The 24,972-nt window shown below is 46.4% G+C and overlaps 1 protein-coding gene across 2 annotated transcripts in view; it reads left to right on the top strand.

Annotated features, from left to right (window-relative positions):
• dglucy (D-glutamate cyclase) overlaps window positions 1-24,972 on the top strand; it is a 99,952-nt gene that overhangs the window by 59,685 nt on the left and 15,295 nt on the right. The window contains exons 7-12 of one of the 2 annotated variants that reach the window (XM_070879672.1): window positions 38-250; window positions 5,993-6,253; window positions 8,328-8,427; window positions 16,899-17,047; window positions 18,915-19,034; window positions 19,416-19,567. In XM_070879672.1, coding sequence (XP_070735773.1) covers window positions 38-250; window positions 5,993-6,253; window positions 8,328-8,427; window positions 16,899-17,047; window positions 18,915-19,034; window positions 19,416-19,567 — 995 coding nt within the window. The remainder of the gene's footprint in view (window positions 1-37; window positions 251-5,992; window positions 6,254-8,327; window positions 8,428-16,898; window positions 17,048-18,914; window positions 19,035-19,415; window positions 19,568-24,972) is intronic. The other variant, XM_070879673.1, reaches the window with a different exon arrangement.

The raw sequence follows: 24,972 nt of genomic DNA on the forward strand, positions 1-24,972 counted from the left end.
CATGTAAATAGCTTTGAACTGGTCCTATTCCTCTTAGTTTCAGAATCCCCTCTGGCTTTCACCCATGCTCCGGGCAGCATGTTCATTACTGACCTGAGGAGTGAGCCGGAGGTGACCAGCGACTGTGCCACGGACGCAGAAACCCCGCGCGTTTTCTGCATTTCTCAGAACCCGTCCCACTATAGCGTTGCCTCGGTCACCGCAGTTGAGAAAATCAATGCACTGGATAGTCTGATTCAACAAGATCCAGGTAAGAAAAGAATGCGAATCACAACACTAAACGATAGTGGGGTTCAGAGTTCAAATGTGAACGTACACTTAGTAACAGGAAAGGGTGGTGAATTAGCATTGTCTGTGAGGTCGTGACCCCCTCCCCCCTCTCCTCAATCATTTGAGATTGGCCAACATGCCTTAGGAGAACCTCCTTCTTCTTCTTCTTAGGCAGTCCCCATGAGTCGAGGATGACTTGCTTCCATACTAACATGAGTTCTAAGGTGACTAATGAGTCCAATACAGGACCTACAGTCTCTGTCACAGGTGGGGCAGGTGGTGGTTAAAGGGACAGGTGGGTGGGATGCTTGATTTGTCGTGTGCTCCTTCCGCTGTTTGTATTTGAATGCTGCGTGCTCCCGACGAAAAGACACAACATGTTCAACACCTTCCCGAATGCTTCTTCTCTGGGCCAGAGATTCCCAAAAGTTGGTGGAGAAGTTACATTTTTTTGAGGGAGACCACCTCTACTGCAGTCACAGGAACTTCTGTCACCCACCTTCGGTCCCCATTTTTGGCCTAGTGAGTCTGCGCGGTTTCCCAGTTTGGCCTTTGGACCAGGTAATTCCTCAGTTCGCAGCCCGGGTCCTCTTCCTGCCGTGGTGGCCCAATCTCCAGTTTGACTTCCCCCGCCCAGTCTGCCAAACCTAACTCTGCCACCATGTGATGTTAGACCTGGAGGCGGGGGTCCTGCAGGATGCCGGTTTCCCCCCTGAATTTTCACCAGTTCCGCCCACGGTCAGCGGTAAGTACCGCTACGAGAAGCGTGCCGATCTGTCGTGCAAGCTTGGCAATTTGTGTGTGTGTGGGGTCCCGCATCAAATGCCGCATCCCAATAGCAGTCAATCCAAAGGAGTAGCGGATCAGCGAAGGAGCAGGTATGCACAGAAACATAGAAACATAGAAAATAGGAGCAGTAGTAGGCCATTCGGCCCTTCGAGTCTGCATCACCATTCAGTAAGGTCATGGCTGATCCTTTATCTCAACACCATATACCAACTTTTTCCCCATACCCTTGATGCCTTTTGTTTCTAGAAATCTATCTATCTCCCTCTTAAATATATTCCGTGACTTGGCCTCTACAGCCTTCTGTGGTAGAGAATTCCACAGGTTCACCACCCTCTGAGTGAAAAAATGTCTCCTCATCTCAGTCCTAAATTTCCTACCCCGTATCCTGAGACTCTGACCCTTTGTTCTCGACTGTCCAGCTAGGGGAAACATCCTCCCCGCATCCAGTCTATCCAACCCAGTTAGAATTTTATATGTTTCAATGAGATCCCCTCTCATTCTTCTAAACTCTAGTGAATACAGGCCTAGTCGACCCAATCTCTCCTCATACGACAGTCCTGCCATCCCAGGAGTCAGTCTGGTGAACCTTCGCTACACTCCCTCAATAGCAAGAACATCCTTTCTTAGGTAAGGAGACTATATAGACCATATTGAACCATATCACGGCAGGCTAGATGCGTAAGGTAAGCTTTTCCTATGGTCTTATGAATTATGGGCAGCTCTCTAGAGTGTTGGTATATTGGTTTTTGCCCCCATTGATTTTTCTAGCGCTGGATATGAAGTGACCATCCCAACATTGTGTGGCTGATTGGGTCTTTTCCCTCCTGATTTGGTGTCTGGTTTGCGCAGAGACCAGCAGCCCTCCTGTACCTTACCCTAGTGGCCTTTCCTCATGTGTGAGCTGAGGCAGCGTGTATCGACTCACCGTTCAACCGCAAAGAGCGTCACAGCCAAGCCCAACCTTGACCTTACCCAATATCCACACGTGGACTTTCCAGCGGGGTGGGGGGAGCTACAATGCTGATTGATTCTCAACCCCACTCATTGAGAATATTCGAGACTGAGATCGATAAATTTTTGGATACTAAGGGAATCAAGGGATATGGGAATAGTGCGGGAAGGTGGAGTTGATGTAGAAGATCAGAAGCCATGATCTTATTGAATGGCGGAGCAGGCTCGAAAGAAATAAAGACTTGGATGTATATAGCGCGTTTCACGACCACCAGACATCTCAAAGTGCTTTACAGCCAATTAAGTACTTTTTGAAGTGTTGTCACTGTTGTAATGTGGGAAACGCTGCAGTCAATTTGCGCACAAGCAAACTCCCGCAAACAGCAATGTGATAATGACCAGATGATCTGTTTTTTTGTTATGTTGATTGAGAGATAAATATTGGCCAGGACACGGGGGATAACTCCCCTGCTCTACTTCGAAATAGTGCCATGTGATCTTTTACGCCCATTTGAGACAGCAAACAGGACCTAGGTTTAACGTCTCATCTGAAAGACGGCACCTCCGACAATTGCAGCGCTCGCTCAGTACTGCACTGGAGTGTCAACCCGAAGGGCCGAATGGCCTATTCCGGCTCCTATTTCTTATGTTCTTGTGATTCCTCATCTCCCCCCCAACCGCCTTACCTTAGACTTGCTGAGGACATTTGCCCTTCACTGATGTCTTGGCTGTGATGGGTTAACTCAATAGGGCTCAAATCAGGACCTTCCTAATCTATACAGCAACACCAATTTACATTTACATAACGTCTTTAATGTAATTCCAAGGAGCATTATCAGACTAAATGTAATACTGAAACACATTGCGATATTAGGATTGGTGACCAAAAGTTTGGTCAAAGACGTAGGTTTTAAAGAGCTTCTCAAAGGAGGAAAGAGAGGTAGAGAGGTTTGGGGAGGGAGTTCCAGAGCTTAAGGCCTTGGCAACAGAAGGCACGGCCGCCAATGGTGGAGCGATGAAAATCGGGGATGTGCAAGAGACCAGAATTGGAGGAGTGGAGAGATCTCGGAGGGTTGTAGGGCTGAAGGAGGTTGCAGAGATGGAGATAACTCACCAGTCTGTGACTTTACTCGCTGGGTCAACAAGGGAACTTGGCGGACACTCTTTCAATAGAAAGCCTATGGCCACAAGAAGTGCCTGTAACACAAAATTTTTGTTTGCAAAGAAATTACCATAAGTGAGACCAAGATGTCGCCTTACCCAACTGTTAGTAATGCTGAGTGGTTTGTGTGTGGTTTCCATTGCACTGCAAATCAGGACCCACATAAACCCCATTACGGTAAAGCAACCTATACTTGCTCACCCATTATCAACATGGGTCCGATTGCTATGAGAACATAAGAAAATAAGTGTTTGGAGCAGGAGTAGGCCATTTGGTCCCTTGAGCCTGTTCCGCCATGCAATAAGATCATGATTGATCTGATCTTGGCCTCAAATCCATTTTCCTGCCTGTTCCCCATAACCCTTGACTCCCCTGTAGTTGAAAAATCTGTCTATCTCCATCTTGAATATATTCAATGACCCAGCCCCCACAGCTCTCTGTGGTAGAGAATGCCAAAGATTCACGACCCTCTGAGAAAAGAAATTCCTCCTCATCTCCATCTTAAATGCGCAATCCCTTATTCTGAAACTCTGTCCCCTAATTCTAGATTCCCTCACGAAGGAAAACAACACTCTCAGGAATCAACCTAGTGAACTGCCTCCAAGCAAGTACATCCCTCCTTAAATAAGGAGACCAAAACTGTACACAGAACTCTAGGTGTGGGCTCACCAATGCCCTGTACAGTTGAAGCAAGACTTCCCTGCTTTTGTACTCCATCCCCCTTGCAATAAAGGCCAATATTCCATTTGCCTTCCTAATTACTTTCTGTACCTGCATGCTAACTTTTTGTGTTTCATGTATGAGGACACCCAGATCCCTCTGTACTGCAGCATTCTGTAGTCTCTCTCCATTTAAATAATATTTTGCTTTTCTATTCTTCCTATTAAAGTGGATAACCTCACATTTTCCCACATTATACTCCATCTGCCAAATTTTTGCCCTGTCTATATCCCTTTGCAAATTCTTTGTGTCCTCCTCACAACTTGCTTTCCCACCCATCTTTGTACCGTCAGCAAATTTGGCTACATTACACTCAGTCCCTTTATCCTAGGGTTCCAAAAGAGGTGGCTGTAGAGATAGGGGATGCATTGATTTTGATCTTTCAAAATTCCCTAGATTCTAGAACTGTCCCAGCGGATTAGAAGGTAGCAAATGTAACATTGCTATTCAAGAAAAGAGGGGGAGAGAAAACAGGAAACTGCAGGCCAGTTAGCCTGACATCAGTCATCGGGAAAATGCTGGAATCCATTGTTAAGGACATGGTATCAGGGCACTTAGATGATTAGGCAGAGTCAACATGGTTTTATGAAAGGGAAATCGTGTTTGACAAATTTATTAGAATTTTTTGAGGATGTAACTAGCAGGGTAGATAAAGGGGAACCAGTGGATGTACAGGTACAACCTCGGAAATCTGGAATCCTCAGGACTGAGTCCGTTCCAGTTTTGGGGTTTTTCCCAATTTCAGACAAGAAAATCAATAGTCTGAAATCTGGAATCCTCGACTGAATCCATGCCGGGTTTTGAGCGGCGAGGTCCGAAATCCGGCATGGATTCTATATTTCAGACTTGATTTTCTTGTCTGTAATCTGAAACCCTCGATTGAATCTGTGACGGATTTTGGGTTTTACCTCAAAAATGTCCGGTTTTGGACAATAATTCCGGATTCGAGACAACTCCATCAGCTATGTGCAAAATGTCCGGTTTTTGGACAATTTCGGTTTTCGGAGTTTCGGATTCAGGATGTTGCACCTGTAGTATATTTGGATTTCCAAAAGGCTATCGATATGGTGCCTCATAAAAGGTTATTACACAAGATAAGGGTTCATGGGTTTGGAGGTAATGTATTAACATGGATGGAGGATTGGTTAACGGACAGAAAACAGAGAGTAGGGATAAACGGGTGTTTTTCGGGCTGGCAGGCTGTAACCACCGCAAGGATCAGTGCTGGGGCCTCAGCTATTCACAATCTATATTAATGACCTAGATGAAGGGACCGAGTGTAATGTATCCAAGTTTGCTGACAATACAAAGCTAGGTGGGACAGTAAGCTGTGAGGAGAACACAAAGCATCTGCAAAGGGATATAGATAGATTGAGTGAGTGGGCAGTAAGGTGGCAGATGGAGTATAATGTAGGGAAATGTGAAGTTATTCATTTTGGTAGGAAGAATAGAAAAACAGAATATTTTTTAAATGGTGAGAAACTTTTAAATGTTGGTGTTCAGAGAGATTTGGGTGTCCTTGTGCAAGAAACAAAGCTAGCATGCAGGTACTGCAAGCAATAAGGAAGGCAAATGGCATGTTGTCCTTTATCTCAAGGGGATGGGAGTATAAGAGTAAGGAAGTCTTGCTACAATTGTACAGGGCTCTGGTGAGTCCACACCTGGAATACTGTGCACAGTTTTGGTCTCCTTATCTAAGGAAGGAGATACTTGCCTTGGAGGTGGTATAACGGAGGTTCACTAGATTGATTCCTAGGATGAGAGGGCTGTCTTATTATGATGCGAGATTGTGTAGAATGGGCCTATACTCTCTGGAGTTTAGAAGAATGAGAGATGGTCTCATTGAAACATATAAGATTCTGAAGAGGATTGACAGGGTAGATGCTGAGAGGTTGTTTCCCCTGGCTGGAGTATCTAGGAATGGCAGTGCAGGCTCGAGGGGCCATATAGCCTACGCGTGCTCTTATTTCTTATGATCTTATTAATATAGATTGTAAATCTATTTTATTCAGAACCTGTACAATTGGACTGAACAGTTGCAGAACGCAATTGAACTAGTTGGAATTAAGTCTCAATGAAACGTGTTTGTGTCCTGCGCAGGCGACCGAGGTATCAAGCATTTGTTGGTTGAAGACCAGCTGCTGAAAGCTTCCCTCTCGCTGTCACACGCAAAGTCTGTGCTCATAACCACTGGATTTCCGACCCACTTCAATAAGCAGCCCCCAGAGGAGACTGACGGTCCTCCTGGAGCGATTGCCATGGCAGCTATGTTGCAGGCCCAGAAGAAACGGGTCGTCATAGTAACGGATCAAAGAGCCTTAGAGATGAACAAGAAGATTATTGAAGAAGCTGTTGAGCAAGGTGGGGCTTCTTTCATTTAAAAAATGCTGTTTGATCTTTTTAACAGCGAGTGCAGATGAATGATTCGCTGTGGGTTTTACCATGAAAATGAATGAGTTTCCTTGTCCTAATTAATCCCTCCATTGGACCCAGTTCATCTAACTGTAAAGGGTTGTAAATCTGTGGGATTTGCTGCCTCGGAGAGCTGTGGAAGCTGGGTCATTGAATAAATTTAAGACAGAGATAGACAGATTTTTGAGCGATAAGGGAATAAGGGGTTATGGGGAATGGGCGGGGAAGTGGACCTGAGTCCATGATCGGATCAGCCATGATCGTATTAAATGGCGGAGCAGGCTCGAGTGGCCGTATGGCCTACTCCTGCTCCTATTTCTTATGTTCTTATTAAAGAAGCCATACAGGCATGTGCACCGAATGGTCTCGGCTAGTGTCTGTGCTCCTGCTAACCCCGCCCTCACCCCCCCGACCAGCTTGCCCACCTTCGATCCTAAAGATATGAGTTACGGCAGGGTAGAGTTCCACAGAGAGCAACAACACATCCGACGCTTTACCTGTTTGTCATGGACAAGTCTTTGACCGAGAATCATGGCAGGCTGTCAAGCTATGACGGGGCTCACAGACCAACCCCCGTGACGGGACGTCCACACACACACACACACACACCGCACACTTAGTAGCAGAGCTGACTGGACAGGTGAGGGCAGGAACCCTGCCTGAGTACTGGGGCCAAATGTAGCAGCCACCGCATAGCTGAGGTAAGTCTAACTTAGTAAATTTGGGGTGGCGGTGGGGGAGTGGGGGGGTTGATGGTGGGAGGCGGGGAAGAAGCCTGGGACTTGCTTGGCTTGTGTGGCTATGTACGCAGGCGCCCTTATCAAGACCGATGGGTGATAACCGTCTACAGTTGCCCAATGGATGTGAGATTTGAGTGGAAGGCAGCTTTGAGGCTTGAAATCATGACCTCCTTGACCTGTTTGATTCCCAACTTCACCCCCACCCCCCTTCCTGAAATTGAGATGATTTTTCATTCATTATAGGCAGTCCCTCGGAATCGAGGAAGACTTGCTTCCACTTTAAACACGAGTTCTTAGGTGACCGAACAGTCCAATACGAGAGTTACAGTCCCTGTCACAGGTGGGACAGACAGTGGTTGAAGGAAAGGGCGGGTAGGAAGTCTGGTTTGCCCCACGCTGTTTCCGCTGCCTGCGCTTGGTTTCTGCATGCTCTCGGCGACGAGACTCGAGGTGCTCAGTGCCCTCCCGGATGCACTTCCTCCACTTAGGGCGGTCTTTGCCCAGGGACTCCCAGGTGTCGGTGGGGATGTTGCACTTTATCAGGGAGACTTTGAGGGTGTGCTTAAAACGTTTCCTCTGCCTACGTTGGGCTCATTTGCCATGAAGGAGCTCCACGTAGAGCGCTTGCTTTGGGAGTCTTGTGTCATGCATGTGAACAATGTGGCCTGCCCAGTGGAGCTGATCGAGTGTTTCAATGCTGGGGATGTTAGCCTGGTCGAGGGCGCTAACGTCAGTGCGTCTATCCTCGCTGGGGATTTGCAGGATCTTGCGGAGACATCGTTGGTGGTATTTCTCCAGCGACTTGAGGTGTCTGCTGTACATGGTCCATGTCTTTGAGCCAACAGGAGGGCGGGTATCATGACAGCCCTGTCGACCATGAGCTCGGTGGCAGATTTCCATTACTGTTAACCGGAAGAATTGATGAACGGGTCACGCTTAACGGATTCACCTCAATTCCTAGAAATGCACAGCCAGTTAGTGTCGGAGAGAGAAAGATAGGTCCAACTCCAACAGAACTGTCACCATTAGCAGAAGCCTCTTAAACCCTTTTATCATTGACGGCACTGAACATTGGAAGCATGTCAGGACAGAACATGCTAGAAATGCACCGGAGGCCGTGGCAACAGGTAAAAGAGAAAGACAGGTTAATATTTGGAATGAGATTGTTCATCATTTGTGACTAATCTGTCTTTTTCTCTCGCAGATCCTGACCGGCCACCCGTCTATTTCCAATATTCGCAGTTTCTCTTTACTTCAAGTCTCTCTCCTTTATTTGTCCTTAGGAGTAATAAAAAGCCCCGTCCCTGTTGTTAGCTTCCAGGATGATGCTGAGGATTCGTCCCTGATATTCCTGTGTCATGATGGCAAGCCCCAGTTTCCACGGTAAACCTTAACTGTAAAGCATTGGTTGGAGAGACAATGGGAAGTAGTTTTTCTTCTTTTTCTTTTCCTTTATGCAAGGGTGCAAGGGTCAAGGATGTCTCAGAGCGGTTGCAGGACATTTTGAAGGGGGAGGGTAAACAGCTAGTTGTCGTGGTGCATATAGGTACCAACGATATAGGTAAAAAAACGGGATGAGGTCCTACAAGCTGAATTGAGGGAGCTAGGAGTTAAATTAAAAATTTGGACCTCAAAGGTAGTAATCTCAGGATTGCTACCAGTGCCACTTGCTAGTGAGAGTAGGAATCACAGGATAGCTCGGATGAATACGTGGCTTGAGGAATAGTGCAGAAGGGAGCGATTCAAATTCCTGGGACATTGGAACCGGTTCTGGGGAGCTGGGACCAGTACAAACCAGACGGTCTGCATCTGGGCAGGACTGGAGCCAATGTCCTAGGGGGAGTGTTTGCTAGTGCTGTTGGGGAGGGGTTAAACTAATATGACAGGGGGATGGGAACCTATGCAGGGAGACAGAGGGAAGTAGAATGGGGGCAGAAGCAAAAGATAGAAAGAAGAAAAGTAAAAGTGGAGGGCAGAGAAACCCAAGGCAAAAATCAAAAAGGGCCACATTGCAGCAAAATTCTAAAAGGGCAAAGTGTGTTAAAAAGACAAGCCCGAAGGCTCTGTGCCTCAATGCGAGGAGTATTCGTAATAAGGTGGACGAATTAACTACACAGGTAGCAATTAATGAATATGATATAATTGATATCACGGAGGCATGGCTCCACGGTGACCAAGGCTGGGAACTCAACATCCAGGGGTACTCAGGAAGGATAGACAGAAAGGAAAAGGAGATGGGGTAGCATTGAAACATAGAAAATAGGTGCAGGAGTAGGCCATTCGGCCCTTCTAGCCTGCATCGCCATTCAATGAGTTCATGGCTGAACATGCAACTTCAGTACCCCATTCCTGCTTTCTCGCCATATCCCTTGATCCCCCGAGTAGTAAGGACTTCATCTAACTCCTTTTTGAATGTATTTAGTGAATTGGCCTCAACAACTTTCTGTGGTAGAGAATTCCACAGGTTCACCACTCTCTGGGTGAAGAAGTTTCTCCTCATCTCGGTCCTAAATGGCTTACCCCTTATCCTTAGACTGTGACCCCTGGTTCTGGATTTCCCCAACATTGGGAACATTCTTCCTGCATCTAACCTGTCTAAACCCGTCAGAACTTTAAACGTTTCTATGAGGTCCCCTCTCATTCTTCAGAACTCCAGTGAATACAAGCCCAGTTGATCCAGTCTTTCTTGATAGGTCAGTCCCGCCATCCCGGGAATCAGTCTGGTGAACCTTCGCTGCACTCCCTCAATAGCAAGAATGTCCTTCCTCAAGTTAGGAGACCAAAACTGTACACAATACTCCAGGTGTGGCCTCACCTGTACAACTGTAGCAACACCTCCCTGCCCCTGTACTCAAATCCCCTCGCTATGAAGGCCAACATGCCATTTGCTTTCTTAATCGCCTGCTGTACCTGCAGGCCAACCTTCAATGACTGATGTACCATGACACCCAGGTCTCGTTGCACCTCCCCTTTTCCTAATCTGTCACCATTCAGATAATAGTCTGTCTCTCTGTTTTTACCACCAAAGTGGATAACCTCACATTTATCCACATTATACTTCATCTGCCATGCATTTGCCCACTCACCTAACCTATCCAAGTCGCTCTGCAGCCTCATAGCATCCTCCTCGCAGCTCACACTGCCACCCAACTTAGTGTCATCCGCAAATTTGGAGATACTACATTTAATCCCCTCGTCTAAATCATTAATGTACAGTGTAAACAGCTGGGGCCCCAGCACAGAACCTTGCGGTACCCCACTAGTTACTGCCTGCCATTCTGAAAAGTACCCATTTACTCCTACTCTTTGCTTCCTGTCTGACAACTAGTTCTCAATCCATGTCAGCACACTACCCCCAATGCCATGTGCTTTAACTTTGCACATTAATCTCTTGTGTGGGACCTTGTCGAAAGCATTCTGAAAGTCCAAATATACCACATCAACTGGTTCTCCCTTGTCCACTCTACTGGAAACATCCTCAAAAAATTCCAGAAGATTTGTCAAACATGATTTCCCTTTCACAAATCCATGCTGACTTGGACCTATCATGTCACCTCTTTCCAAATGCGCTGCTATGACATCCTTAATAATTGATTCCATCATTTTACCCACTACCAATGTCAGGCTGACCGGTCTATAATTCCCTGTTTTCCCTCTCCATCCTTTTTTAAAAAGTGGGGTTACATTGGCTACCCACTACTCGATAGGAACTGATCCAGAGTCAATGGAATGTTGGAAAATGACTGTCAATGCATCCGCTATTTCCAAGGCCACATCCTCTGGGATGCAGTCCATCAGGCCCTGGGGATTTATCGGCCTTCAATCCCATCAATTTCCCCAACACAATTTTCCGACTAATAAGGATTTCCCTCAGTTCCTCCTCCTTACTAGACCCTCTGACCCCTTTTATATCCGGAAGGTTGTTTGTGTCCTCCTTAGTGAATACCGAACCAAAGTACTTGTTCAATTGGTCATGCATTTCTTTGTTCCCCATTATGACTTCCCCTGATTCTGACTGCAGGGGACCTACGTTTGTCTTTACTAACCTTTTTCTCTTTACATATCTATAGAAACTTTTGCAATCCGTCTTAATGTTCCCTGCAAGCTTCTTCTCGTACTCCATTTTCCCTGCCCTAATCAAACCCTTTGTCCTCCTCTGCTGAGTTCTAAATTTCTCCCAGTCCCCGGGTTCGCTGCTATTTCTGGCCAATTTGTAGGCCACTTCCTTGGCTTTAATACTATCCCTGATTTCCCTTGATAGCCACGGTTGAGCCACCTTCCCTCTTTTATTTTTACGCCAAACAGGAATGTACAATTGTTGTAGTTCATCCATGCGGTCTCTAAATGTCTGCCATTGCCCATCCACAGTCAACCCCTTAAGTATCATTCGCCAATCAATCCTAGCCAATTCACGCCTCATACCTTCAAAGTTACCCTTCTTTAAGTTCTGGACCATGGTCTCTGAATTAACTGTTTCATTCTCCATCCTAATGCAGAATTCCACCATATTATGGTCACTCTTCCCCAAGGTGCCTCACACAACGAGATTGCTAATTAATCCTCTCTCATTACACAACACCCAGTCTAAGATGGCCTCCCCCCTAATTGGTTCCTCGACATATTGGTCTAGAATACCATCCCTTATGCACTCTAGGAAATCCTCCTCCACCGTATTACTTCCAGTTTGGTTAGCCCAATCTATGTGCATATTAAAGTCACCCATGATAACTGCTGCACCTTTATTACATGCACCCCTAATTTCCTGTTTGATGCCCTCCCCAACATCACTACTACAGTTTGGAGGTCTGTACACAACTCCCATAAATGTTTTTTGCCCTTTGGTGTTCTGCAGCTCTACCCATATAGATTCCACATCATCCAAGCTAATGTCCTTCCTAACTATTGCATTAATCTCCTCTTTAACCAGCAATGCTACCCCACCTCCTTTTCCTTTTATTCTATCCTTCCTGAATGTTGAATACCCCTGGATGATGAGTTCCCAGCTCTGATTATCCTGGAGCCACGTCTCTGTAATCCCAATCACATCATATTTATTAACATCTATTTGCACAGTTAATTCATACACCGTATTACGGATACTCCTTGCATTAAGACACAAAGCCTTCAGGCTTGTTTTTTTAACACCATTTGTCCTTTTAGAATTTTGCTGTACAGTGGCCCTTTTTGTTCTTTGCCTTGTGTTTCTCTGCCCTCCACTTTTCCTCATCTCCTTTCTGTCTTTTGCTTTTGTCTCCTTTTTGTTTCCCTCTGTCTCCCTGCATTGGTTCCCATCCCCTGCCATATTAGTTTAACTCCTCCCCAACAGCACTAGCAAACGCTCCCCCTAGGACATTGGTTCGGTCCTGCCCAGGTGCAGACCGTCCGGTTTGTACTGGTCCCACCTCCCCCAGAACCGGTTCCAATGCCCCAGGAATTTGAATCTAGCTGCACCACTGCTCAAGCCACGTATTCATCTGCGCTATCCTGCGATTCCTACTCTGACTAGCACGTGGCACTGGTAGCAATCCCGAGATTACTAGTTTTGAGGTCCTACTTTTTAATTTAGCTCCTAGCTCCTTAAATTCGTTTCGTAGGACCTCATCCCTATTTTTAACCTATGTCGTTGGTACCAATGTGCACCACGACAACTGGCTGTTCTCCCTCCCTTTTTAGAATGTCCTGCACCCGCTCCGAGACATCCTTGACCCTTGCACCAGGGAGGCAACATACCATCCTGGAGTCTCGGTCGCGGCCGCAGAAACACCTATCTATTCCCCTTACAATTGAATCCCCTATCACTATCGCTCTCCCACTCTTTTTTCCTGCCCTCCTGTGCAACAGAGCCAGCCACGGTGCCATGAACTTGGCTGCTGCTGCCCTCCCCTGATGAGTCATCCCCCTCAACAGTACTCAAAGCAGTGTATCTGTTTTGCAAGAGGATGACCACAGTGGACCCCTGCACTACCTTGCACTAGTCTTCCTGCTGGTCTTCCATTCCCTATCTGGCTGTGGACCCTTTACCTGTGGTACGACCAACTCGCTACACGTGCTACTCACGTCATTCTGTGAATCCACCCTCAGCCCCAACTCCGCAACGCGGTCCGTCAGGAGCTGGAGGCGGATACACTTCCCGCACACGTAGTCGTCAGGGACACTGGAGTCGTCCCTGAGTTCCCATATGGTACAGGAGGAGCAAAACCCGTGACCGAGCTCTCCTGCCATGACTTAACCCTTAAATACACTTAAATTGGCAACAACAATGCTAAAGTTTTCTCATTGTTATAGAAGAGAAAAAAGAAAAACTACTCACCAATCACCAGCCAATCACTTACCCCCTTGGCTGTGACGTCACCATACTGTTTCTTTCTACTTCTTTTTTGCCTTCTCCCTGTAGCTGCACAAGCCACGCCTCTCCACGCACCTCCTCGACACTGCTCCCGACTGCCGCCGACGCTGGGCCCCGGACTCCCTGCTGTGCCTTTTATAGGCCTCTCCACGCACCTCGACGCTGCTCCCGACTGCCGCCGACGCTGGGCCCCGGACTCCCTGCTGTGCCTTTTATAGGCCTCTCCACGCACCTCCTCGACGCTGCTCCCGACTGCCGCCGCTCTGGGCCCCGGACTCCCTGCTGTGTCTTTTATAGGCCTCTCCACGCACCTCCTCGACGCTGCTCCCGACTGCCGCCGACGCTGGGCCCCGAATTCCCTGCTGTGCCTTTTATAGGCCTCACCAATGTACCTCCTCGACGCTGCTCCCGACTGCCGCCGACGCTCTTTGGTTAAAGAGGAAATTAATGCAATAGTAAGGAAGGACATTAGCTTGGATAATGTGGAATCTGTATGGGTAGAGCTGCGGAATACCAAAGGGCAGAAAACGCTAGTGGAAGTTGTGTACAGATCACCAAACAGTAGTAGTGAGGTTGGGGACAGCATCAAACAAGAAATTGGGGATGCGTGCAATAAAGGTACAGTAGTTACCATGGGCAACTTTAATCTACATACAGATTGGGCTAATTAAACTAGTAGCAATACGGTGGAGGAGGATTTCCTGGAGTGTATTTGGGATGATTTTCTGGACCGATATGTCGAGAAACCAACTAGAAGGCTGGCCATCCTCGACTGGATGATGTGTAATGAGAAAGGACTAATTAACAATCTTATTGTGCGAGGCCCCTTGGGGAAGAGTGACCATAACATGGTAGAATTCTTTATTAGGATGGAGAGTGACATAGTTAATTCAGAAACTAGGGTCCTGAACTTAAGGAAAGGTAACTTCAATGGTTTGAGGCGTGAATTGGCTAGGATAGACTGGCAAATGATACTTAAAGGGTTGACGGTAGATAGGCAATGGCAAACATTTAAAGATCACATGGATGAACATCAGCAATTGTACATCCCTGTCTGGAGTAAAAGTAAAACGGGGAAGGTGGCTCAACCGTGGTTAACGAGGGAAATTAAGGATAGTGTTAAATCCAAGGAAGAGGCATATAAATTGGCCAGAAAAAGCAGCAAACCTGAGGACTGGGAGAAATTTAGAATTCAGCAGAGGAGGACAAAGGGTTTAATTAGGAGGGGGAAATAGAGTATGAGCGGAAGCTTGCGGGAACATAAAAACTGACTGCAAAACCTTCTATAGATATGTGAAGAGAAAAAGATTAGTGAAGACAAATGTAGATCCCTTGCAGTCAGATTCAGATGAATTTATAATGAGAAACAAAGAAATGGCAGACCACTTGAACAAATACTTTGGTTCTGTCTTCACGAAGGAAGACACAAATAACCTTCCGGAAGTACTAGGGGACCGAGGGTCTAGTGAGAAGGAGGAACTGAGGACATCCGTATTAGGTGGGAAATTGTGTTCAGGAAATTGATGGGATTGAAGGCCGATAAATCCCCGGGGCCTGATAGTCTGCATCCCAGAGTACTTAAGGAAGTGGCCCTAGAAATAGTGGATGCATTGGTGATCATTTTCCAACAGTCTATCGACTCTGGATCAGTTCCTATGGACTGGAGGGTAGCTAATGTCACAACACTTTTTAAGAAAGGAGGGAGAGAGAAAACAGGTAATTAGAGAGCAGTTAGCCTGACATCAGTGGTAGGGAAAATATTGGAATCAATTATTAAAGATGAAATAACAGCGCATTTGGAAAGCAGTGACAGGATCGGTCCAAGTCAACATGGATTTATGAAAGCGAAATCATACTTGATAAAATCTTTGTAATTTTTTGAGGATGTAACTAGTAGAGTGGACAAGGGAGAACCGGTGGATGTGATATATTTGGACTTTCAAAAAGCTTTTGACAAGGTCCCACACAAGAGATTGGTGTGCAAAATTAAAGCACATGGTATTGGGGGTAATGTATTGGTGTGGATAGAGAACTGGTTGGCAGACAGAAAGCAGAGAGTCGGGATAAACGGGTCCTTTTCAGAATGGCAGGCAGTGACTAGTGGGGTGCCGCAGAGCTCAGTGCTGGGACCCCAGCTATTTACAATATACATTAATGATTTAGATGAAGGAATTGAGTGTAATATCTCCAAGTTTGCAGATGACACTAAGTTGGGTGGTGGTGTGAGCTGTGAGGAGGATGCTAAGAGGCTGCAGGGTGACTTGGACAGGTTAGGTGAGTGGACAAATGCATGGCAGATGCAGTATAATGTGAATAAATGTGAGGTTATCCACTTTGGTGGCAAAAACAGGAAGTTAGAATTTATGTGAATGGCGGCAGATTAGGAAAAGGGGAGGTGCAACGAGACCTGGGTACATCAGTCACTGAAAGTTGGCATGCAGGTGCAGCAGGCGGTGAAGTAGTCAAATGGCATGTTGGCCTTCATAGCTAGGGGATTTGAGTATAGGAGCATGAAGGTCTTACTGCAGTTGTACAGGGCCTTGGTGAGGCCTCACCTGGAATATTGTGTTCAGTTTTTGTCTCCTAATCTGAGGAAGGACGTTCTTGGTATTGAGGGAGTGCAGCGAAGGTTCACCAGGCTGATTCCCGGGATGGCAGGACTGACATATGAGGAGAGACTGGATGGACTGGGCCTGTATTCACTGGAGTTTAGAAGGATGAGAGGAGATCTCATAGAAACATATAACATTCTGACAGGACTGGACAGGTTAGATGCAGGAAGAATGTTCCCGATGTTGGGGAAGTCCAGAACCAGAGGTCACAGTCTAAGGATAAGGATAAGGGGTAAGCCATTTAGGACAGAGACGAGGAGAAACTTCTTCACTCAGAGAGTTGTTAACCTGTGGAATTCTCTACTGCAGAGAGTTGTTGATGCCAGTTCGTTGGATATATTCAAGAGGGAGTTAGATATGGCCCTTACTGCTAAAGGGATCACGGAGTATGGAGAGAAAGCAGGAAAGGGGTACTGAGATGAATGATCAGCCATGATCTTATTGAATGGTGGTGCAGGCTCGAAGTGCCAAACAGCCTACTCCTGCACCTATGTTTCTATGGGGCATTGTCCACCAGTAAAACTGGGGTCATTCTGTAATGGGACATTGCCCACCATTAACACTGGGGGTCCTTATACACTGGGACATTGGCCACCAGTAAAACTAGGAGTCATTCTACAATGGGACATCACCCATCAGTAAAACTAGGATTCATTCTACAACATCATCCATCAGTAAAAGTAGGGGTCCCTACCTCAGTACTACACTGAGGTGCCAGCCTAGATTGTGCGGTAAAGTCACTGGGTTTGAATCAGAGGGCAGAAATTTAAATAAATAAAAATGGTAGTTCTGTGGATCATAAGTTGTGGACATCTTGCAGTAACAAGTAACTTACATGTGGGTTCAGCCATTGAGAAGTTATTGAGTAATCTTGCATGGCATTTGAATATGAACAGGTTCGACCATCTAATAGCGATAGAACGTGCTGGAATGGCTGCAGATGGCAATTACTACAATATGCGGAAAGTGAACATTAAACATTTGGTGGATCCCATTGACAAACTGTTCCTGACAGCACGGGACATCCCCGGAATCGTCACAACTGGTAAGTGCAAACTTACATTGGGTTGGAAACTGTCCCATGTACTTTGAGAGAAAGAATTGCACGCCAACTCTGGAGTGTGGTGGAACACTCGCCACTTGCCTGGATGGGTGAAGCCAGAATTACACCCAAGGTGCTCGACACCATCCTTGACCGGCGTCGCTGCCACTGGACTTGCTATCCACACCCTCCCCCATCGGCGCACTGTGGCTGTAATAAGTACAAGCTACAGGATGAGGTGCAGCAACTCACCGAGAATATTTCAATTGCACCGCCCTCCCCTGAGATCTGTGTCCTAGAAGGGCAGGAGCGGCAAAGTCATAGGGAGGCCATTACCTCCAAATCACACAATATCCTGATTTGGATATTTATTGTCGTTCCTTCATCATCTCTTGCTCCAAATCCTAACATCCAGCCTCAGCCCGGCGCCCGCGATCTTCCCTGGCAGGTTGGCGCTGGCGGTAAACCTTAGCGCCTCGATCTCCTGTGTCCCGGAGATCGTGATGTCATCCGATGCGTAACGCCCCATTATCGCCCTGGATCTTAAATTGGCTCCCGCCCCCTGCAGCATCGCCGGCCGTCAATAACGGCAGCTGTGTTGTGAGCTCAGCTGGCTGCTTGGCGAGCGGTAATTAAAAGCATTGGTGGTCAGGTAGGCCAAAATGTTATTTTCACCCCTCTGTGCTGAGTTGTGAATTGTTCCCATGCTGCGATTGATTAGCCCTGCGCTCTGTTCGAGTGCCTGGGGCTGATCGTCGTGGATCACAGGTGCCGTCGCCGAGCAGTCGAAGCCTTACCGTGAAACGATCTCAGCATTGGGCCTTCCCTTTAAGGGAGGGAAGGAGCCTGTGAATTTGGTAACGCTGCACTGCACATTGTGCAGCACTCTGCCGCTACCGTCTCTCTTGCCTTGTTTAGTGTTCAAAGGGAAGTGGTAGCGCTTGATTTAGCGCTCCACTTCCCTCCTGGAGCGCTAAACCGGAAGTTCGCATCCAATTGACGATATCTTTGGCGCTCCCGCAAAAGTTATCACCCCAAGCGGTTCACTGCAATTTCTAGCCCCTTAATCTCGGTCTGTTTCTCTCCTCTCCACCTTCTTAAATATATCTGGGTTAGTCCCATAAAAGGGTCGGTGAGAGTTCTGCCGAAAAGATCCACCCATAACATTACCCTATCAATCTCTTCAGATGCAGATCATTTCCTGTCTTTATTTCAAAAGTTAATCATTCCTGGAGCAGCTTTGGTTTTTAGTAGGTCTCCTTGATGGTGGTGATCATTAGTGTTCAGCCTAAAGTTGCAGCAAATTATACTTTTTGTACTGTTAATACTTTCTGTGAAAACCGTCTTAGGAATCCGTCCCAAATATTTATTTATTTTTATTAGCTCCTGGGATGTGGGTGTCGCTGGCAAGGCCAGCATTTATTGCCCATCCCTAATTGCCCTTGAGAAGGTGGTGATGAGCCACCTTCTTGAACCGCTGCAGTCCCTATGCATCTATAAGATTGTGGGAAAGCAAGTGCACAAAAATAGGAGCAGAGAAATATGCAGGATTGGAAGTGACTATTTTGCCTACCATATACTACTCTGTCCCTCTTACCCCTCAATCCCTTTCTCTGCCAGTTATCTGTCCAGTTCCCTCTTGAATTGGCCAAGACTGTCCGCCTCCACTCCCTGCCCATTGGTCTGCTCCGTACATTCATCATCCTTTGTGTGAAGTAATTGAAGCCAAATTCTGCCTTCACCTTCCCTCTTCTGAGCTTGCGTCCTTGCCCTGATGTGTGCACCTGTGCTGAGTCGGCCAGATATGGCATTCTGATGGTAGATGTACTCTAGCTTGCCCCAGGGTCCATTACGTCTCTTTGTTCTCCAGGTATCGGCGATGGAGGGAACGAACTGGGAATGGGAAAGGTGAAAGAGGCCGTCAAAAAACACATTCACAACGGGGACCTGATAGCTTGCGACGTCGAAGCAGATTTTACCGTCATCGCAGGTGGGTTTACTGAACTTTGTACCAGTACGTTGGACAGTCCAAAGGTTGGTCTTCCATGCAATACTGAGTATAGGATTGCTAATTCATAGAATCATAGAAATTTACAGCACGGAAGGAGGCCATTTCAGCCCATTATGTCCGCGCAAGAGCTATTCAGCCTGATTCCCACTTTCTAGCTCTTGGTCTGTAGCCCTGTAGGTTAAGGCACTTCATGTGCACATCCAAGTATTTTTTAAATGTGGTGAGGGTTTCTACCTCTACCATCCTTTCAGGCAGTGAGTTCCAGACCCCCACCCCCTCTGGGTGAAGAAATCAAAACAGAGCTCTTCCAGTCTGTAAACAGCAGGAGAAGCAATATTAAATGTCAATGTGTTTTATTAGGTGTATCAAACTGGGGAGGCTATGCTATAGCCTGCGCTCTGTACATTCTCAACACTTGTACAATCCACGAACGTTACCTACGCAAAGCGGTTGGGTTTCCTCAGATGTCTGAAATGAATGGATATATCGCAGCACTACCTACTGTCGATAAGGTAAGAAATAGGAGCAGGAGTAGGCCATTCGGCCCTTCGAACCTGCTTCGCCATTCATTAAGATCACCTCTTAATCTTCTAAACTCCAGAGACTACAGGCCCAATCTACTCAATCTCTCCTCATAGGACAATCCTCTCATCCCAGGAATCAATCCAGTGAACCTTCATTGCACTGCCTATAAGGCGAATATCCTTCCTCATAAGTCCCTCTCCCCCTAGACCCGAAAGCTGTCAAAGAAGAGATGGGGAGTTCTATCCAGGGCCAATATTCTTTTTATGGGAGCTTGCTGTGCACAAATTGTCTGCCAAGTTTCCTACATTACAACAGTGACTATATTTCAAAAGTACTTAATTGGTTGTTAAGCGTTTGGGACGTCCTGAGGCTGTGAAAGGTGCTATATAAATGCAAATCTCTTTTTCTTTCAAACCAATATTTGTTGATTTGTTGTGTTTTCTAATCTTTCCACCCCAATGATGTCCTAGACTGCAGTCCTCACCTTTTAGCCTTTAAAAAAATAAATATTCACCGTGGGGCCAAGTTTCGGCCTGAGTTGCTCCTGTTTTTTTGGAGCAACTGGTTTAGAATGGAGTATCTTAGAAATTGCAATTCTCGGCATTTAGTTTGCTCCAGTTCTAGTCAGTTAGAACAGTTTCACTTTGGAACAGAATTTCTTTTTCAAAAGGGGGCGTGTCCGGCCACTTATGCCTGTTTTCAAAGTTTAGGCAGTGAAAACTTACTCCAAACTAACTTAGAATGGAGTAAGTGAAGATTTTTGTACGCTTGAAAAAACCTTGCCTACACTTAGAAAATCAGACGTAAGTTACAAATTAGGCGTAGGGAATGGGGGGAAGGGAAGTAATTAAATTCTACAATCATTCAGCAGTCATACTTATACAAATAAAGATCCAACCTGAATAAAAATTTATAAGCAAAGAAAAGATTAAATAATCCATGTTCCTACCTGTGTGAAACAGCAGCAGCCTTCAAGCTGCTGTGCTTCAGGCAGGCCTTCCATGTTGGAGACAGGGGTGGCGTCAGTGTCTCGACGGCAGCCCAACAGCGGCAGCAAGCAGCCTTTGAGCTGCGGTGCTTCAGGCAGGCCTTCCTTCCATCAGTGGCTGGCCGGCAGCCGAAGAAACAACACGCAGTCTTCGAGCTGCGAAGTGGGTTGAGATCATTCGGCCACCCGATAGGGGCGGCCGTCAGTGGCTGGCCGGCAGCCGAAGAAACAACCACGCAGCCTTCGAGCTGCGAAGGGGGTTGAGGCCATTCGACCACGCGATAGGGATGGCGTCAGTGGCTTGACGGCAGCCAAAGATACAGCCAGCAGCCTTCGAGCTGTGAGGGGACTGAGGCCATTTGGCCACAGGATAGGGGCATCGTCTGACTGGACGGCAGGCAAAGACACAGAAATCAAGCAGCCTTCGAGCTGTGAGGGGGACTGAGGCCATTTGGCCAGGGACAGGGAGAGGCAGCCACATAGACAGTTTTAAACTTAAATTTGCAGAATGAGTGCTGCATTGTCAACACCACGTATTATGCAATGGTTCGCCATCAATTCACTACATCACCGCACCAGGAACATCATAGCCCGTAGGTAGATGGGCAGGAGACCTTACCCACGTCGACAATATCAAGCCAGGCGCTCGTACCTGGACATGAGCGAGGCTGATTGTGCCAAAAGGCTGCGTTTCCGCAGAGAAGTTGTCACTGAGATCTGTGATATGCTGAGAGCAGATTTGCAGCCCAGAAGCAGAACTCCAACTGCCTTGTCTGTTGCAGTGAAGGTAACAGCTGCACTTTCTTTCTATGCCTCGGGATCGTTTCAGGCTACAACTGGAGATGTGTGTGCCATCTCTCAACGTGCAATACATGGCTGCATTTACCAGGTCACGGCTGCACTGTATGCGCGAAGGAATGACTTCATCAATTTCCCAATGACCGTACAACCGATCCATGAGAGGGCTGTGGGTTTCTTCAGGATTGCCGGCTTCCCAAAGGTACAGGCTGCATTGATTGTACCCACATAGCCTTGTGAGCAACTGTGGCGGATTCTGAGAAGTATCGAAATAGGAAAGGTTTCCACTCTTATCAATGTGCAGCTCGTGTGTGACGACAAACAGCGCATCATTGTCAGTCGATGCGAGATACCCTGGCAGCACGCGCGATACGTTCATCACCAAGAACGTCCTTCCTCAGATTAGGAGACAAAAACTGAACACAATATTCCAGGTGAGGCCTCACTAAGGCCCTGTACAACTGCAGTAAGGCCTCCCTGCTCCTATACTCAAATCCCCCTAGCTATGAAAGCCAACATACCATTTGCCTTCTTCACCGCCTGCTGTACCTGTATGCCAACCTTCAATGACTGATGAACCATGACACCCAGGTCTCATTGTACCTCCCCTTTTCCTAATCTGCCGCCATTCAGATAATCTGCCTTCGTGTTTTTGCTCCCAAAATGGATAACCTCACATTTATTCACATTATACTGCATCTGCCATGTATTTGCCCACTCACATAACCTGTCCAAGTCACCCTGCAGCCTCTTAGCGTCCTCCTCACAGCTCACACCGCCACCCAGTTTAGTGTCATCTGCAAACTTGGAGATATTACACTCCATTCCTTCATCTAAATCGTTAATGTATATTGTAAATAGCTGGGGTCCCAGCACTGAGTCCTGCGGCACTCCACTAGTCACTGCCTGCCATTCTGAAAAGGACCCATTTATCCCGACTCTCTGCTTCCTGTCTGCCAACCAGTTCTCTATCCATATCAGTACATTGCCCCCAATACCATGTGCTTTGATTTTGCACACCAATCTCTTGTGTGGGACCTTGTCAAAAGCCTTTTGAAAGTCCAAATACACCACATCCACTGGTTCTCCTTTGTCCACTCTGCTAGTTACATCCTCAAAAAATTCCAGAAGATTCGTCAAGCATGATTTCCCTTTCATAAATCCATGCTGACTTGGACCGATCCTGTCACTACTTTCCAAATGTGCTGCTATTTCATCCTTAATGATTGATTCCAACATTTTCCACACTACTGATGTCAGGCTAACCAGTCTATAATTACCTGTTTTCTCTCTCCTTTTTTAAAAAGTGGTGTTACATTAGCTACCCTCCAGTCCATAGGAACTGATCCAGAGTCGATAGACTGTTGGCAAATGATCACCAATGCATCCACTATTTGTAGGGCCACTTCCTTAAGTACTCTGGGATGTAGACTATCAGGTCCCAGGGATTTATCGGCCTTCAATCCCATCAATTTCCCTAACACAATTTCTAATAAGGATATCCTTCAGTTCCTCCTTCTCACTAGACCCACTGTCCCCTAGTACGTTCGGAAGGTTATTTGTGTCTTCCTTCGTGAAGACAGAACCGAAGTATTTGTTCAATTGGTCTGCCCTTTCTTTGTTCCCCATTATAAATTCACCTGAATCTGACTGCAAGGGACCTACATTTGTCTTCATTAATCTTTTTCTTTTCACATATTTATAGAAGCTTTTGCAGTCAGTTTTTATGTTCTCTGAAAGCTTCCTCTCGTACTCTATTTTCCCCCTCTTAATTAAACCCTTAGTCTCCTCTGTTGAAGTCTAAATTTCTCCCAGTCCTCAGGTTTGTTACTTTTTCTAGCCAATTTATATGCCTCTTCCTTGGTTTTAACACAATCCTTAATTTCCCTTGTTAGCCATGGTGAAGCCATCTTTCCCGTTTTATTTTTACTCCAGACAGGGATGTACAATTGCTGAAGTTCATCCATGTGATCTTTAAATCTTTGCCATTGCTTATCCACCGTCAACCCTTTAAGTATCCTTTGCCAATCTATTTTAGCCAATTCACGCCTCATACCGTCGAAGTTACTTTTCCTTAAGTTCAGGACCCTAGTTTGCAAATTCACTGTGTCACTCTCCATCTTAATAAAGAATTCTACCATATTATGGTCACTCTTCCCCAAGGGGCCTCGCACAACAAGATTGCTAATTAGTCCCTTCTCATTACACATCACCCAGTCTAGGATGGCCAGCCCTCTAGTTGGTTCCTCGACATATTGGTCTAGAAAACCATCCCTAATACACTCCAGGAAATCCTCCTCCACTGCATTGCTAGCAGTTTGGTTAGCCCAATCAATATGTAGATTAAAGTCGCCCATGATAACTGCTGTACCTTTATTGCACACATCCCTTATTTCTTCTTTGATGCTGTCCCCAACCTCACTACTACTATTAATGTCTCCTCCTTTAATAAGAAATAAGAGCAGGAGTCGGCCACATGGCCCCTCGAGCCTGCTCCGCCATTTAATACGACTTTTAATCATGGCTGATCCAATCATGGACTCAGCTCCACTTCCCCGCCCGCTCCCCATAACCCCTTAATCCCTTATCAGTTGAGAAGCTGTCTATTTCTGTCTTAAATTTATTCAATGTCCCAGCTTCCACAGTTCTCTGAGGCAGCGAATTCCACAGATTTACAACCCTCTGAGAGAAGAAATTCCTTTTCATGTCAGTTTTAAATGGGCGGCCCTTATTCTAAGATCATGCCCCCCTAGTTCTAGTCTCCCCCACCAGTGGAAATATCCTCTCTGCATCCACCTTGTCAAGCTCCCTCATAATCTTATACGTTTCAATAAGATCACCTCTCATTCTTCTGAATTCCAATGAGTAGAGGCCCAACCTCCTCAACCTTTCCTCATAAATCTTTGACTCGGTGTCAATTTTTTGTCTGATTACACTCCCGCCACATGCCTTGGGACGTTTTCCTATGTGAAAGGCGCTATATAAATGCAAGTTGTCACTGTAATTGGCCTGTTTCACTATCTCTCATCAAGAAGGAAAGGCTTGCATTTATATAGTGCTTTATCCTGTCTCTCCAAAGCATCCCAAAGTGCTTTATGTCCAATAAATTACTTTGAAGTGCAATAACTCTTGTTGGTTAGGCAACCGGCTTAAAGAACATAGAGAACATAGGAACAGGCGTAGGCCATTCAGCACCTCGAGCCTGCTCTTCCATTCAATTAGATCATGGCTGATCTGTATCTTAACTCCATTTCCCCACCTTTGTTCCATATCCCTTAATACCCTTGCCCAATAAAAATCTATCAACACAAAAGCAAAATACTGCGGATGCTGGAACCTGAAATAAAAACAAAAAATGCTGGAAATCTCAGTGGGTCAGGAACATCTCTGGAGAGAAAAACAGAGTTAACATTTCAGGTCGATGACCCTTCGTCAGAACTGGTGAATGTTCGGAAAGAACAGATTCTTAATGAACACTAAAAGGGGGAGGGGAAGAAAGAGCAACAGGGAAGGTCTGTGACAGGGTGGAAGGCAGGAGAGATTAGAGAGACAAAAGGGATGATGGGCCGAATTCAAATGGTAGTGACAGAAGTTAGAAAAACGTTA

The sequence above is a fragment of the Pristiophorus japonicus genome, chromosome 4 (assembly GCF_044704955.1).
Source record: "Pristiophorus japonicus isolate sPriJap1 chromosome 4, sPriJap1.hap1, whole genome shotgun sequence".
Lineage (NCBI taxonomy): Eukaryota > Metazoa > Chordata > Chondrichthyes > Pristiophoridae > Pristiophorus > Pristiophorus japonicus.